General features: G+C 44.6%; 1 protein-coding gene and 1 pseudogene across 1 annotated transcript; one reads left to right on the top strand and one right to left on the bottom strand.

The window, feature by feature from the left end:
- Positions 1-4,403: 4,403 nt before the first annotated feature.
- LOC120700694 lies at positions 4,404-8,317 on the top strand (annotated as a pseudogene).
- Positions 8,318-10,303: 1,986 nt separating this feature from the next.
- On the bottom strand, positions 10,304-12,794 carry LOC120698163 (vacuolar protein sorting-associated protein 32 homolog 2-like). The gene is made up of 6 exons (XM_039981692.1): positions 12,666-12,794; positions 12,050-12,135; positions 11,879-11,970; positions 11,681-11,795; positions 11,393-11,579; positions 10,304-10,410 (listed from the first exon to the last, which is right to left on the bottom strand). The coding sequence occupies exons 1-5, from the start codon at positions 12,754-12,756 to the stop codon at positions 11,397-11,399; spliced, it is 567 nt and encodes a 188-aa protein (XP_039837626.1). The 5' UTR covers positions 12,757-12,794; the 3' UTR covers positions 10,304-10,410; positions 11,393-11,396.
- Positions 12,795-14,935: the final 2,141 nt, after the last annotated feature.

Below are 14,935 nucleotides of genomic sequence, written 5' to 3'. Positions count from 1 at the left end.
CTTGGCCTTGTACTGGAAGCGCTTCTTGAGCGACTCCTTGTCGAAGCGTCATCCCCGGTCACGACTGCGGTGCTTGTGGCGCCGACGCTCCTTGTTGGAGCCTCCCTCGTCGCGGTCGCAGTGGCGGTAGTAGTCGAGGTTGTTGTTCTGGCCACCGCCGGACTTCTTGGGGCAGTCGGCGATGAAGTGGTTCAGATCGCCGCAGTGGTAGCACCCGAGGTTCTTCTTCCTCTGCCTGTTGTGGTAGACACGTTGGAACTTGTTGATGAGGAGGCACAAGTCGTCGTCGCCCAGCGTCTCTAGCTGCTCATCTATAACAGAAGGCAAAGAGGCAAGAGAAAAGCCAAGAACAGAGTTAGCGTTAGAGCTCGATCCACCTGGGCCAGTCACAAGAGCGATGCTCTTGGAAGGAGGGGCACCATTGAGCTTGGCTCGTGTCTGGTTATCCACCTCTGTGGCCTTGAGCTTGCTAAAAAGCTCATTCACGGTCAGAATCTCATAGCATGCAGACTCGATGATCGTGTTCACCTTGAGATCCCACATAGAGCGGTCAAGTGCATAGAGCAACTTGAGGGCCTTCTCTTGCTCTGTGTAGTCAAGGGCATCAGCAGATCTGTTCGCACTGACTTTGTTCACAATCGATTGAAACCGACTGAATATGTCGCCAACGCTCTCACCCGGCGCCTGTGTGAAATTCTCATATTCACGACGGTGAGTCTCGAACAGTCTGGCCTTGACCTGAGGTGTTCCCTCATGGTAGTTCTCAAGACACGTCCAAACTTTGTGAGCTTCCTGAAAACCCTGGACGCGTGAGAACTCCGCACGAGAAACGCCAGCGAACAAGGCATTGACAGGCTTGGCGTTAGCCTCGTGCTCGGACACCTGAAGAGGAGAGGTCCAAACGGCAAGCACTTCGTACGCCTGGTTCTTGGTGATATCCCAGACCTCGGCTCCCATGCTTTGCAAGAAGGCACGCATGCGAACCTTCCAATAAGCATAGTCCTCGCCGGAAAACACTGGGATTTTATCAAGACTCGCCATAGTCGCCAAGTGGTTTTCGAACCAAGCTCTAATACCAATTGAGGGACCGAAGGGGCGACCAGAGGGGGGGTGAATGGGAGCCGATTAAAATTTCTTGCAATCAGAAAGATCAGCTTAGTCCCAAGTGTACACCCAAATCCTCGAGTCCTAGGTGAAGCATGGAGTAGCTATGGAAGAGCTAAACCAACACAAAACAACCCTAGGAACAAACTAGGATGATAGCGGAAGCAATCACGTAGAACAGCACAAGAAGTAGCAGAAGAGAACGCACGGTATAACCCACCGTTTAATCCGACGCACTGATTCGAAAAGCACCGGTTCAACCGATGAGCAGAGCCGGCAGCAGAAAAAAGCAAGCACCGGTTGATCCGACGCAATGGTTTGAACTACATCGGTTCAACCGGTGACTGACACCGGATGATCCGGCAAAATCAAGCTCGAGCATCGGTGTTGTTGTCCAGAGAGTCCACAAAACAACCTTTGACTACACCGGTTAAACCGACGTTGGCACAATCAAGCACCGGTTGTCCAGAGGAACACCAACTCGAAAAGTCTTGAGCACCGGTTAAACCGGTGTTGTAAAAACTCAATACACTGGTTAAATGAGTGAACTCTTGCACGTGGGGCAGCTGGTGACCATGCACCGGTTAAACCGATGCTCGTGGTAGCTAAAGCACCGGTATAATTGAAGAACACCAGAAAACCCTAACTCAGAGAAAGACCTATACACCGGTTGATCCGACGCATACAATTTCAAAGCGTCGGTTCATCCGGTGCTAGATGAAACAGAGTCCAGAAACGCTTTCCAGCCTGCATTCTTTCGAAAACTCGATGATCGAGTGACCAAATCAAGTCCAAATCTCACCAAATTCATAGGCATGATCACAAGGGACTTGTGAATACGTCTACGGAAGGAATCGACGAATTACTCCATGGTTTGGGAGAAGTCGGCGAAATTCAAAGCAAGATTGGGGTTTTCTCAAGAACACAAAAACTTCGATTCGTGGTGACTCGTGATTTCGGAGGGTTTAGCACTATGCTAGATGATTTTGAATCACTACAAAGAGTCACGAAAACATCAAGAAACAACTCTTCATCTCGTGCACAAGAATCGACCAAGGAAAATTGAAATTCGTTCAAACAAAGCACAAGATGGATGAACTCGAATCGAAAACAAAAGCCCGGAGGGCACAAGGAGGATTGGGCCTCCTTTCCCACACAATCTCAGTACAAAAATCTCAAGTATCCATGCCTCTAATCCTAGAGAGGAGAGATGGAGCAGAGAGACAGAGATGAGAAAGAGGGGGCGGTGCCAGGGAGGAGGTGGTGCGGCTCGTTCTGTTCTGGCTAGCCCCCCGGAGAGAGGAGAGGGTGAGGGGTATTTAAGGTGCCCACGCAGGGGTCCAAAATACCCTCGACTCAAACTAGACACTAAAACGCCCATAGGGGCAAAATCGGAAATATGTAGACGATCTCATCCGACGGCGGAGTTTCTTTCTTTGACTCAAAGCCTTCTCCGCGATGCCGCCATGTCGATGAAGATCCGGTTCGCGGTTTTTGGGGGGTCCGCGAAACCCGGGTAGATGGCCGGTTTTGATGAAACCGCCAAAACTCCACGCGCGGGAAGATTCCCGCCTCCACGCCGTGGCCCTAGACGCCGTTCCCGCCTCGGCCTTCTGACGGCCCTAGACGCCGCCCGACGCCCGTCACCTCCTCGCCCGCAGTGAGGTCCTAGACGCCGTCGACGCCCGTCGCCTCCGTCAGTCCCGAGACCGACGCACGTGCCTCCACGACTTGGCGTCTTCAACCGCCGTCCGCCTCCTTGGTTTTGTGGCGCAAACCAAGAAACCCACCTTCCGTCGCCACTTGCGCCCTTGATCCAGGAGTGGACGCCACAGCTGCCGCCCGGCCTAAGCTCCTCCACGGCAACTCTGCGTTGACACTCGACGCCCGTGTACCTGCAACCAAAGACCAAACACACGATCACACCGCACGGTTGACAATTCACTCATCATCAGCAGAATAGAGTACTCAACATTTCTCAAGAGGGCAGGGATGGAGGGAGAGAGACGAGAGAGAAGACCGGTACGGAATCAGCACTCAGCAGGGCCAGGCAACCTCTGTCCCCTGTCCCTGCCGGCTGCAGTGGGCGATCTGGATGGGGCAGTCACGACACTTGATCTGGACGAGAACAGCGGCAGGGGTTTTTATAGGTTTGGTGGGTTTTTTGTGGCTCTTTCTGTGCTCGATCGCTGCTGGCGACATGTTATAGCGCTGCTACTGCTAGCAATTTGCCCAACCGTAATCGGCTGGGATAGTTTAGCGATATTCCCTCTACATTTTGTACCATTTTTTCTTTTCTCTTGAGAAGTAAGCATGTGTATCATCATGTATGGCATCTTCGTGCCTTAAGCGCCTAGGTATAGAGGGTCACTGTATTGCTGTTAGAACCATGGTACATTGTACTCCTACCATATGAATGCATGTCTTCTTTCCTCCAACTACATGTTGCTGTTTTCTTTCTTTCTGAATTGCATACCTTGGTTTTATTCCTCACCATCCTGTTGCAGAACATTGAGACTCAAAATCATTACCATGCCATCCATTGTCATTTGCCGCTTATGGTTCAACACAACCTGGTTCCAGTCTTTGCGTTTTTGCTAGCTTCATCATGCTGGACAAGTGACTCCTTGTGCATTTGCATGTGCACTACAAAGCTGGCACACCTATGCTACATCAACTCTTAATATCTCTCCCATTAAGACCCTGTTTGGATCACCTAGGACTGGAGTTTAGATCGGACTAAATTTTACGTGCTTTAGAGTTAGGTGACTAAAGTTAGTCCATAAGGTAGATGAGAAACACAAAAAGTCCGTTTTGTCCATCCTTTTTGCATTTGAGTGAAGAGATAAGGTGGAGGGGTACTCTTGTAAGTTCTCTGATGGTTAGCTACTTTTAGTTCAAATTAGATGGGTTTTGAGGACTAATGGACTAAAGTTTAGTTGGGCTGGAACTAATTTTTAGTCTACCTAGTCCACCTGTTTGGATCGACTAATGGACTAAACTGTAGACCTAAAGACCTAAAGTTTAGTCCACGGATCCAAATGGGGTCTAAATAATGTTTAACTAATACTTATTCAGTTTAAATGCTGATAAACATTGACACAAGCAACTATTTATATGGGGGCACACCTAGTAGCTAAGGGCAGCTCCAGCGTTGTGTGACTTGTGTCTAAGGGGGTGCTAGGAAGAGAGAGAAAGGAGGGAGGGTGCAATACATTGGACCAAGGGTGCTAGCTTAGCAGTTGCTAGCACCGGTGTCCTATCCTAGCACCCGGGGCAAACAGGAGAGAGAACCGGGGATGGGGGAGAGGAGGGAGAGGGGGGAGGCTGTGGCTTGTGGGCCCCAGCTTAATCCATGGATGAGGTGCAACACGGTGCTATACACTGGACTGAATTTTACTAAGGTAGAAACTATGACGTGGCCAAGTCTTAGCACTCCCTCATGTTCCATACACTGCAGATGCCTAAAAAACAGTTGCACTTTAATGGGAGTGCTATTTCTGGATTTTTTTTCAATTTTCTTGGCTATTACTTGGTTTGCCTTTCTATATTTGGCACCTTCTGGAGTAATCACCATAATGTTATGCAGCTGTGCCTTCTGTCTTGTAATCCTCTGAATGATTTTTTTTTTCCTGGCTTACTTTTGCAGATCTGGAACGTTGAAGATTCTTATCCTGAGCGACTAGGGGAACCAGATTGTCCTGTAAGTAATTCATATTCTTGTTTTAGAATATGTATGATCAATATATTCATAATATTATTCTTGACTTTGCAGTATTTAGTGAAGTCTAATCGCTGTAGACTTAAATCTAAATGCAAGTTCAACCATTCAAAGGAAAAGGTGAATGCATTATCGGCTGGAACGGACAACGGAGTATGTTAATTATATTTATTGACTAGCCTAATAGTTTTTGAACCCTCCATAATGAAGTCTCAGTGACTATGCTTTCCTGAAATACAGCAGTCTCTAATTGCCGATAGTGCCATCTTACCAGTGAGGCCTTCAGAGCCTGTTTGTTCCGTAAGAACATCTACCATCGGATCTTTTATTATCATAAAATTATCTTTGTTTTTCTCAGTTGTGTAATGTTTAAGTTCATTCCTTAAAGTGTCCTGTATTTCAGTTCTATGTAAAAACAGGCAAATGCAAATTTGGTGCAAAATGCAAGTTCAATCATCCCAAAGATGTTGGGATAGCACCTGTGATTGCAAAGGAAACCATATATACAGCAACAACTGATGCAGCAGCACACATTGGTACAGCAGATAGTTCAGTTCCAGCAAAGACGCTTGCACCAACTGCCCCAGCTGAGGCACATAATGCAAAGGGGCTTCCTATAAGACCAGTATGTGTTTACCAAGTGATGTTTTTCTTTAGCTAGAGCAGTAAACTTTATTTACATACCTGTCTTAAGGTGGTACCTTTTTAGTTTTCTATAGCATCAGATACACTAAGTTTCAGTTTATTCATGTCTTTTATTTGGAAACCATATCAATTAGTCTGTCACAAAAAATGCAGCAAATTAACAAATTTAAACAGGCTCTATGCCTACTGCAGATTCTGTCAGTAATTCAGTCTTGGTTTGTAAAAGGATGTTACGAATATAATTGTTATCTCTCTACAATTCCTTTTTCTTAGTTCTCTCAAAGTACTGTCTGCTAGAGTATCTTTTCACATATCACTACAGTTTAATAACCTTTTCTCCCATATTGCAGGGTGAAGTTGATTGCTCGTTTTATATGAAGACAGGCAGGTACCTTCTTCTCTAACAGGATCACCATCTTAGTTGCCTTTTGTCTCTTAATACAAGTTTGTAGAGGTCTGAATGTCTGATATATTTTTCCTTTTTGCACTTTTACAGCTGCAAATATGGTTCTATTTGTCGCTTCAACCATCCTTATCGGCCAGGTTTGTTCTTTTCATAACTAATCATTTGCTCGAGTTAAATTATCATGACATCCTGTGGGCCTTTTTTTTCTGTTTTCATTGTGTTACTTCCGGAAGGATAGAGAAACCATCAGTAAATCACTCTATTCAATGTCATAACTTAGCCTGCAATGTATTGGATTGGCCTGTTGAATAGAAGACTTGTCAAGTACAGATCAAGCTTGCAGTGACCTTGTAAGTTGTAATTGTTTAGGTTCTAAAAAGTCTTAAAATGGTATAGAAGAGACAGAACCGGATCTTCTAATCTTATATGTTCTTGCTACGAAATTATGATAGAAACACTTCGAAATTTTGTTTGAAGTGTCTGTTACTCATTAGCTTAGCTTTTGTGGATCATTGACAGTCTCTCTTGCTGTTGTGACCATTATTATGTAGCTACTTTTTATTCTCATGCTAAAACATATTGACCTTATGCTGCAAATTTTCAGACATCAATTTTAAGATAGTTTCTCATTCCATTTTCAAGACTGGTACCTATCAACTTCAATGTCACAACAGCATTAGTGCTTAAAATTATGGCATCCAATTTTGATGCAACTTTTTACACATGGAATTGTTTTTAGACCTTTTTTCTGATATTGTTTTGCACCATGTGCAGTTGTGGATATAGCATCGATGGCTCCACTGGTTCAAGCTACTCTTCCTACTCCAGAACCCATTGTCTCTGCGGCGGTGTTAAATCCAGTTGCAAATATTACGCAATGCTTTGATTTTTCATGCGACTCATCTGCCGGTAAATGTAGACTAAGAATCTAAAATGGCAGTGTGGTGCTTTTTGTGCCATACAGTAGCACTATGTAGCCTAAGAATCCAAAAATGACAGTGTAGACTAACATATGCTTTCTTTTGTAAAATGCAGATTGAACCTGTGCCAATAATCTATCCTCAGAGGCCTGGAGAAACTGTTTGTGATGTATGTGGCATGACCATCTTCTTTAGTGTCCAATTCTGTTTATCAATGTGCTATTAGCCTATTACGCTCAATTTATTATGCTTATTTGATCCTTTTGTCCTTTTCTCATTTTTGTGTAATGTAGTTTTACATGAAGACAGGATCTTGCAAGTATTCTCAGAAGTGCAAGTTTCACCATCCTATCAACCGCTCTGCACCTGATGCCAATGAAAATGGGGATCCTCAGCAGCCTGTGACACTTACTCTTGCTGGCCTTCCAAGGAGAGAGGTAACCTTGCTAGACTAAATTACTGGTAGCTAACACACTTGAAAATGTAAAATGGTATCTGCTAAATAGTATCCAACTTTAAAACCTTTTTAATGCCTTCCAGTCATTCTTTTGGGATAGCACCTTTTATAAACCAAGAATAAAGATCCAAACTTGTCTTAAATCAGTTTGGACGTTAGATAAAAATGTTGTATTTTTATTCCATTGAAATGCCTGCCTCCTCCACTGCATCACCTGAGAAAAATAACCGGGCCACACCATCTTGTTGGCCAGTACTTGTCAGGCATTAGACATGTTGTGAGAAATGACACTTCAGCAAATTGGTTTTTCCATTAATTTTATTGACAAAAATAATTTGTAGGTCAAGCCAGCAATCTGCTGGTAAGCTGGCATTTGGAATAGTAAACCGATGATGTGACCGGTTTCAGGGGCAGACCTAGGATTGGACTAGACCCTGGGCTGAGCTAGTTACAACATGTTGCAACTCATATTTGGGTCTAATATTTATGCAGTTTTTTAAGTAGGCTTCCTTGGAAGTTTTCGTCTAGAACCAGGCCCCAGGACTTGAGCCCAGGCAGCCTGGGTCAGAGATCTGCCCCTGAGGGTTTCCTCACCGGTCTGGTTTCACAAACTGCAGCAGTTTCTGTTGACAGAAGTCTCTTAGCAGTACAGTGTCCATTGTTATGACCTATATGTTCACTCTTACTGGAAAGGAAGCTTTTGTGTTGTACGCTGGTTTTCAGCTGAGACTTGCTTGGTTTGTCCTTCTGTTTATGTTTACAAATGTTCTCCTAGTTACCTATTTCAGTAGCCAAGGACAATTGTTGTTGAATTCATCTCTCCCTCCCTCGTCAAATGCTACCTGTAATGTTAGTTCAATAGTGGCTGACGCTTGCTGGTGCTTACGCAGGATGCTGAGATCTGTGCATTCTACATGAGGTCTGGCACATGCAGATATGGCGTGCTCTGCAAATTCGACCACCCTTCCCCACAGGAGACTATTGCCAAGCTGCAGGCAGCTGGAAAGGAAGGTGAGAAGGAGAAGGAAGGCGAGGAGGAGAAGAAAGGTGAAGAGAAGGGCTGAGCGTCGTCCTGCGCTAGGCCGTGATGCTGCATCCTGTCAGCTGCCTCATTAGATTGTAATGCGCTAATCGCGCTGGTGGTTAAAGGTTTTGTCCGATTTGTGAAGTTGAGTTACCCGCTACAGTTTATTGGAACAGTGCTGGTACTAGCGAGTTTTTTTTTTTAGCATGCGGGTACTAGCCAGTTATATCTTCGTTTGTTGCCATAGATGACAGTAGTCTGGGACCTGTTTGTTTCCCTCTATCATAATATAGCACACAATTTTCGAGAAAAGAATCTCACATGCATGGAGTACTAAACGAAGTTTATTTGCAAAACTTTTTCACGGATGGGTGTAACTTTTAACGACGAATCTAATGATAGTAATTAATCGATGATTGGCTACAGTGATGCTACAGTACCATCGTCAAAATCGTGCGGTCAAAGGCCTCATTAGGTTCGTTTCGCGAAGTAGAGCAAGGTTGTGGAGTTAATTTTGTAAATTGACTTTATTTAGTATCCCTAATTATTGGTCAAAATTTTTGTGCTACTTGTGCTAGACGCAACCAAACAGGGCCCTGGTTGTGGTAGGATGACATGTTGGCATGCCCTGGTGCCTATTGCAGCAGTGATACCACCTTGGCCTCGTTTAGATCCACCAAAAACCCTCACAAAAACATCACTTTCCATCACATCTCCATCACATCGAAATATTAAATGTAGCAAATGACCCATGCATGAAGTACTAAATATAGGTAAATAAAAAAACTAATTGCATAGTTTTGATGTATGTTGCGAGACGAATTTTTTGAGCCTAATTAGGTCATGGTAGGACAATATCTACCACAAACAAACGAAACGTGCTACAGTGTGCTACAATTGTTTTTCCCTGTCGCTACAGTGCTTTCCGGGGGACTAAACACAGCCCTTGCAGCAATGCTCTGTCTTTGTTGTCCTCATGTTTGTAACTTTGCATTGATGCTCTCTGCCCGCGTTTGACTTATGAGGGCACTGTTGCTGCATAGCCGGTGAGGGCTGTGGACCTGGAGGTGCCATAGCGACGCTCCATGGGTCCACTTTGCTCCATGCGGCGCTCTGAACGGCTACACGGTCGAGTAGGGTAATGGCCTGATGATGGGCAGGAGGCGACTAACTGAATGCGCGGCAGTTAGATCTGCCGAGGCGCCTGCGAGCATCAGCCCCAGTTTGCCTGATTGTCGCGTCCTAGGTGGGGGCGTGGCGCCTGCTGGTTGCTACATGTGTAATCGCCTAAGGATGCAGCAGAAGCCTGATCCATCAAAATCGAGAGCATTTTTAATTCTTGAGTTGATTCCATAAAACCACAACAGTTTTTAAGATCAGTTTCATAGAATTAAGTTCCAAGTTTCATAGAACTATTTTGTGACTTAAGCTAAGTTTCCTAGTATATGATTAAGAAATCGATGTGAGTCCCTGTTCACAGTCCAGAAGCCTTCAAAACGTAGCAATGATTAGGAAATCGCTGTAAAAATCCTTGTCCACAGTCCAGATGCCTTCGTAAGTAAACACCACACCGGTACTTGTGGGGTACAGGAATAAAAAAACACTCTGCTTTAAAAATTGAGAGCTGCGAACTGGCGCATCAAATGTGAACCCTGGGGATTTATAACATTTTTACATGGCTCCAGACAATCACCTTGTTCGGTTGTTCGGCTGGTGCTCCAGCCCTACAGTATTTCTTTCTCACATCATTCCAGCTCCAGCCAGGTAACAGTGTTTTTCTCTCACACCATTCTAGCTCCAGCCTCCAGCTCCAGCCTGCCGAACGCAGTGAATATGAGTCAATGAAAAATACTGTGACAACAATGCACGTTGCATGACCTGGAAGGTTAGCATGGATGGAGCTAACCGAGCCACATTAACTGAAACTGTCTATCCAGACAGACCCCCAAAACCACTGAAACAAACACTGGGCTGGAGCAGCCATTTTTCTGCTTCGATTGCCAAATACCCTCCCCCCCCCCCCCCCCCCCCCCCAAGATTTATACACACGGGCAAATATTTTATAACCAGATTCGCTTGGAACTTCGTTGTGCGACGCCAATCATTTACACATTTCACCTCTTCATTGGGAACCTGCATGTTTTCAATTGAGTTAATTATGAACAAGTGAAATGGTAACTTAGATCATGCAAAACAGAACATGGAGTTGAATAATAATATTGCCATAGAAACCTAATCGTCCAAACTTCTTCCCATCTCTATTCCAAACAGCAAACTACTTAAGTGTAAATTCCAAGCAAATTCTATAAATGTTGATTTTTCCAATTACAATTTTCTTTGATTGTAGTAGTAAGGAGCCAAAAGAAAATGGAGGCAAACTAATGTGGTTGCAATATGTTTTTAAAGCCACAGTACAGCTTATATGAAACTAGGTTTTCAGCCCATTAGTGACTTCAAAATTTAATATCAACAACGGGTCAGACAAAATAGGCATCCAATTATCAGGATCATTAGTAATATTGGACACTGGACAACTGGATGGATAATCTCTCTTTGAAGCATATATGCCTCTTTATCTGATAAATCTATCTAGACAGAGAATTGGCACGCACATGTTTCCCGTATTTGAATTAGCACATTTGAACTTGTGATATCTCTCCATCAAGCTAGTATATCCTAGCAGTGATTGTAAAGTACAGAGCGATATCATCACAATGTTCCAGTGACAGAACATTCCTCCTATAAGATATCTCTGGAGCTAAGACAATTCCTGAACAATCAATGATTCAAAATATTCAAAGGAATAAAAAGAGTAAGAATAATTTAACAGCTAGCTACTGTGTGCACATTTCTACATCAGACCTATACTAAGAACTACTGTTGAGCAATATACGACTAGTTGGCCACTCAGCATAGCTACATAGCTACCAGTGTTTGGGAAGGGTCAGGATTCGGGGATTTTCTCGGTCTGTGAAAGAAGGCCTTCTTCTTAAGATAATGCCCCTGGGCTTGTCCCCTCTCAGGCCGACTTTTTTTACACAGGTACCGGCAACGCAGTCCCGTAGAGAGGAACGGCAAATAGATACAGTGAGGCAGAACTAGATCAAACATTAACCTGATCACAATGCCATTTCAGCTTGCAGTGCAGCAAGCTCATCATCTTCAGCTGTAGCTTTCTGTGGAGCATGGCGAGTTGGTTGCTTGTTGGCTGGGACATGCACTGGAGGAGCTGCAACAGGCTCCAGAAGCTGAGATTCCAACTCTGCTCCCTCCAGTTCTTCAAGTTCCGCTTCCAGTTCATCCTGAGAGTTTTTTCAGTGCAATAGGTAGTAAGTAAATCAGGGAAACATCAGAGGAAACAATGTAATGCAAGATCTAAAAGTTAAATGGCTACAGTGAATACCTCATCGAAATCAGCAGAAGCTCCAAGAGGAGCTGATAAAGCATCTTGAATTTGTTTCATGTTTTCAGTCTGTTCGTTAATTTCATCCATAGTCTTGTCGACATCATCAATATTTCTGCAGGGACATGGTAAATAATCAATTTGATATCTCCCAATATTGTGGGAAAACCCTAAAATGGACTCAAAAGTAACACTAACGTTGCTTTTTGCATTGCTTTCATAGCTGCAGCTCCAGTCCTCAATGCATCGACAGTCTCTGTTGTCGCTTTAGCTGCTTCTAACATGATCATTTGTATAATGAAAGGATATACAATTAGCACACATAACATATAGATAAAAAACTCCAAATGCTCGAGTAGGAATATTAACCTGATCATGGATTCTCAACTGGAAATTTCCAAGCTGCTCGATTTGTTGTTCATAAAGTTTTTTCCTCTTCAAGGACTGAATAGCCGCTGTTAAGATAAAGAATTATTATTTGCATTAGCACAATCTCCTATAAATCTAGTTTTCATCGGACAGCAAAGAAGGTTGGTGGCACTTTAAAGATAACCAACATTGGTTTAATTGAAAGTAAAACAAGAAGCTAAAAAAAGTGACCACATTGTGTCCGCCTGCGAGTTAAAGATGGTGAAGATTTATTCAGAAATAATGTTTTATGCAATGTGAATACTGTGCGCCTCAAGTACAATGCAGGTACATACAAACCTAAATTTTTATTTAATAAAATACAAAGCCGTCATGATGGTACTAACAATGATGTGCACAATAACTGTGTCAAAAGGAATACCAACATATTTGATAATCCAGTGTACCATGTACCAAAAGAAATAATTACATTAAAAAAAGGCAAATATGGATAGTTTTTAAGTAGACAGTGCAGCATGCGTACACAGAAAACTTTATGTGCACTAACAAAAGCATAGCATCTCTGCACCAAAACACAGTATATCTTACAAATGGCAAAATGGTGAATTGAACATACCTCTTTTATTCTTTGCTCTTGAGAACTCCTTCGCCCTCTCAAGCTCAGCAGCCGCTTTTTTCTCCAGCACCTTTTCTTTCTTCTCCAGCATATCAAGAGTCTGAATATGAATAATGTAACCTTTTAGAACCTCTAATTCAACATGTTATAGGTATTAAGATCTTCCGTATTGCCAGTTAGGGCACTAGTGGGCTAAACATATAAAGAACTAAAGACCCTGATCCTTCCCTAAGGCGTTAGATCTTGAGGCGCAAATACAGTGACACAAAGAATGATCAACCTATCGTGGTGTCAATCACAAAAGGCTTGATGGAGGAGCTTGCAAATGCAATGTTGCCCGGATACGCGGATACGGATACCGGTACGCGATATGACGATACTCCGATATACCATTTTTCTAAAAATAAGGATACAGAAATACGCCAATATATATATACACTTATTACTAAAGCAAGTAAAATTTCCACCTAAATTTTAAGTTTGGTTCGTCTTGTGTCAATTACATGTGGGCCTAATTCAGACGTCGAGCAATTCAAATCCGTCTCTTGTCTCGCATCCGGGTCGAGCCCGTCCAATGACTCGGAGTTCCCTCTCCCACGAGCCCGAAATCGAGCCACACGCGAGCACATTCCGTTGATGAAGCGGACTCGATCCTCTTCTGTTACCGAGAGCCGCGATCGCATGTAAAAATTGATTCATGCGCGTGTTCGTCGTAGGTTGCCAAGAACGGTGAGTAGAGGATAAGTACAACTCTTCCACGCGTCCGTTCGGGGGCGCCAGAGAGCCACGAGCCGGTGCGTGTCGCTGCGCTGACCCCTGGCCCTGTGCGAGCCAGCAGCATGTCCGGTACACACTCCCTTTTTACTTTTTTCTTTACTGCCTGCACATGCACAAATTAAGTTTTTTTTAAAGCACACCCAAGAGCACTGGAGAGTCATGTAAGATTCATGCGCGTGTTCATCGTAGGTTGCCAAGATTTTTGAGCAGCATGTCCGCTCGTCTGTGTTGAATTCGGTCAGCATGAGCATTCGATGGGCATCCCGAGATGTGCTCCACTTGGGATGACAGAGCAACTCGACGGCAGAACGTCCGTTAACCGTACCATCGACGGCGGCGGCAGCCCCCTCCTAGCAGCCAGGTACACGAAGCCTTGCTCTCGGGAGTCGGGACAAGCCTAATAAACTCCGCCTCCAAGCGGGAAATATTTTTTTTAGCTGGACAGTGGATGCTTTTACTTTGTTCTTTCGTGCTCTGTGCAGTTGGAGTGGCCAACTGGGCTTGGTCGTGAGCCCGTGAAGTTTTCTCAACCTGAGGTTGAACGCAAAAAAATTTACGATGAAATTTTACTAATTTAAAATAATAAATAAAATTTATTTATAAAAATTTTTATACAGATGAGTTGTAAATCGCGAGACGAATCTAATGATGCTAATTAATTCATAATTAGCGGATGATTAATGTAGCATTACTATTGTAAATTATAAATTAAGTAGACTCATTAAATTTGTCTTCATACATGTGTCAAAATATTCGATGTGATATTTTTTTTTATTCTGCAGCGGCGGCCACAAGTAGCGGGCTTGCGGCTGGCGCGGCGTCTTGTCCAAGAAAACTGACATGGGCAGGCTGGCGAGAGGAAGGAGTGGACCGGGCCTCGGAGCAGCTCGGCGTTCTCAGGTCCCATTGGCGGGTGAGCCCGAGGCCAGGTGCGGACGAGGTAGGAGTCAGAAGAGATTCGGGAGAAAGATGCTTGGGACGAGAGAAACTTCTCCTGGCCGAGCTCGAGGCCGCCGCGCGGCCGTCCGCCGCCCCCACGCGCCGGCCGGAGCCCGCTCGAGCGGAGGGAGCGAGGCCGCGCGCAGGGGCCGCCGCAGGGGCCACGCGCAGGGGCTGCTCGGCCACCGGCCTCCGATTTGCCAGCGCGGGCCTCGCCGCGCGCTCCGCGCCGCCCAGCTCCGCCCAGCCTCGCCACCGCGCGAATGACCCCGCCACCGGCCCGCCATGCGTGCCCAGGGAAGAGTAAGAGAAGAAGAGGGGGGAGCTCGGGCCGGCGATGTAAACCGGCTCGATTAAACCGGCTCAAGTGCACTAACTATTATTTTAAGTATTAATTAAGTCACCGTACACTTAAAACGGTGTAATCCGGCAGCCTGTTGAGTTAAGGATCGAAAACACCGGAAGTCTCACCCGAAGGCGAGCACAGATGATTACATGCAAATAAAAGTTTCTCAAATTTAAAATTACAAAATAGAGCTTAACAAAATGAGTTT

This window comes from Panicum virgatum, chromosome 3K, assembly GCF_016808335.1.
Source record: "Panicum virgatum strain AP13 chromosome 3K, P.virgatum_v5, whole genome shotgun sequence".
NCBI classification, from domain to species: Eukaryota; Viridiplantae; Streptophyta; class Magnoliopsida; order Poales; family Poaceae; genus Panicum; species Panicum virgatum.
This window is presented reverse-complemented; position numbering and strand designations above follow the sequence as displayed.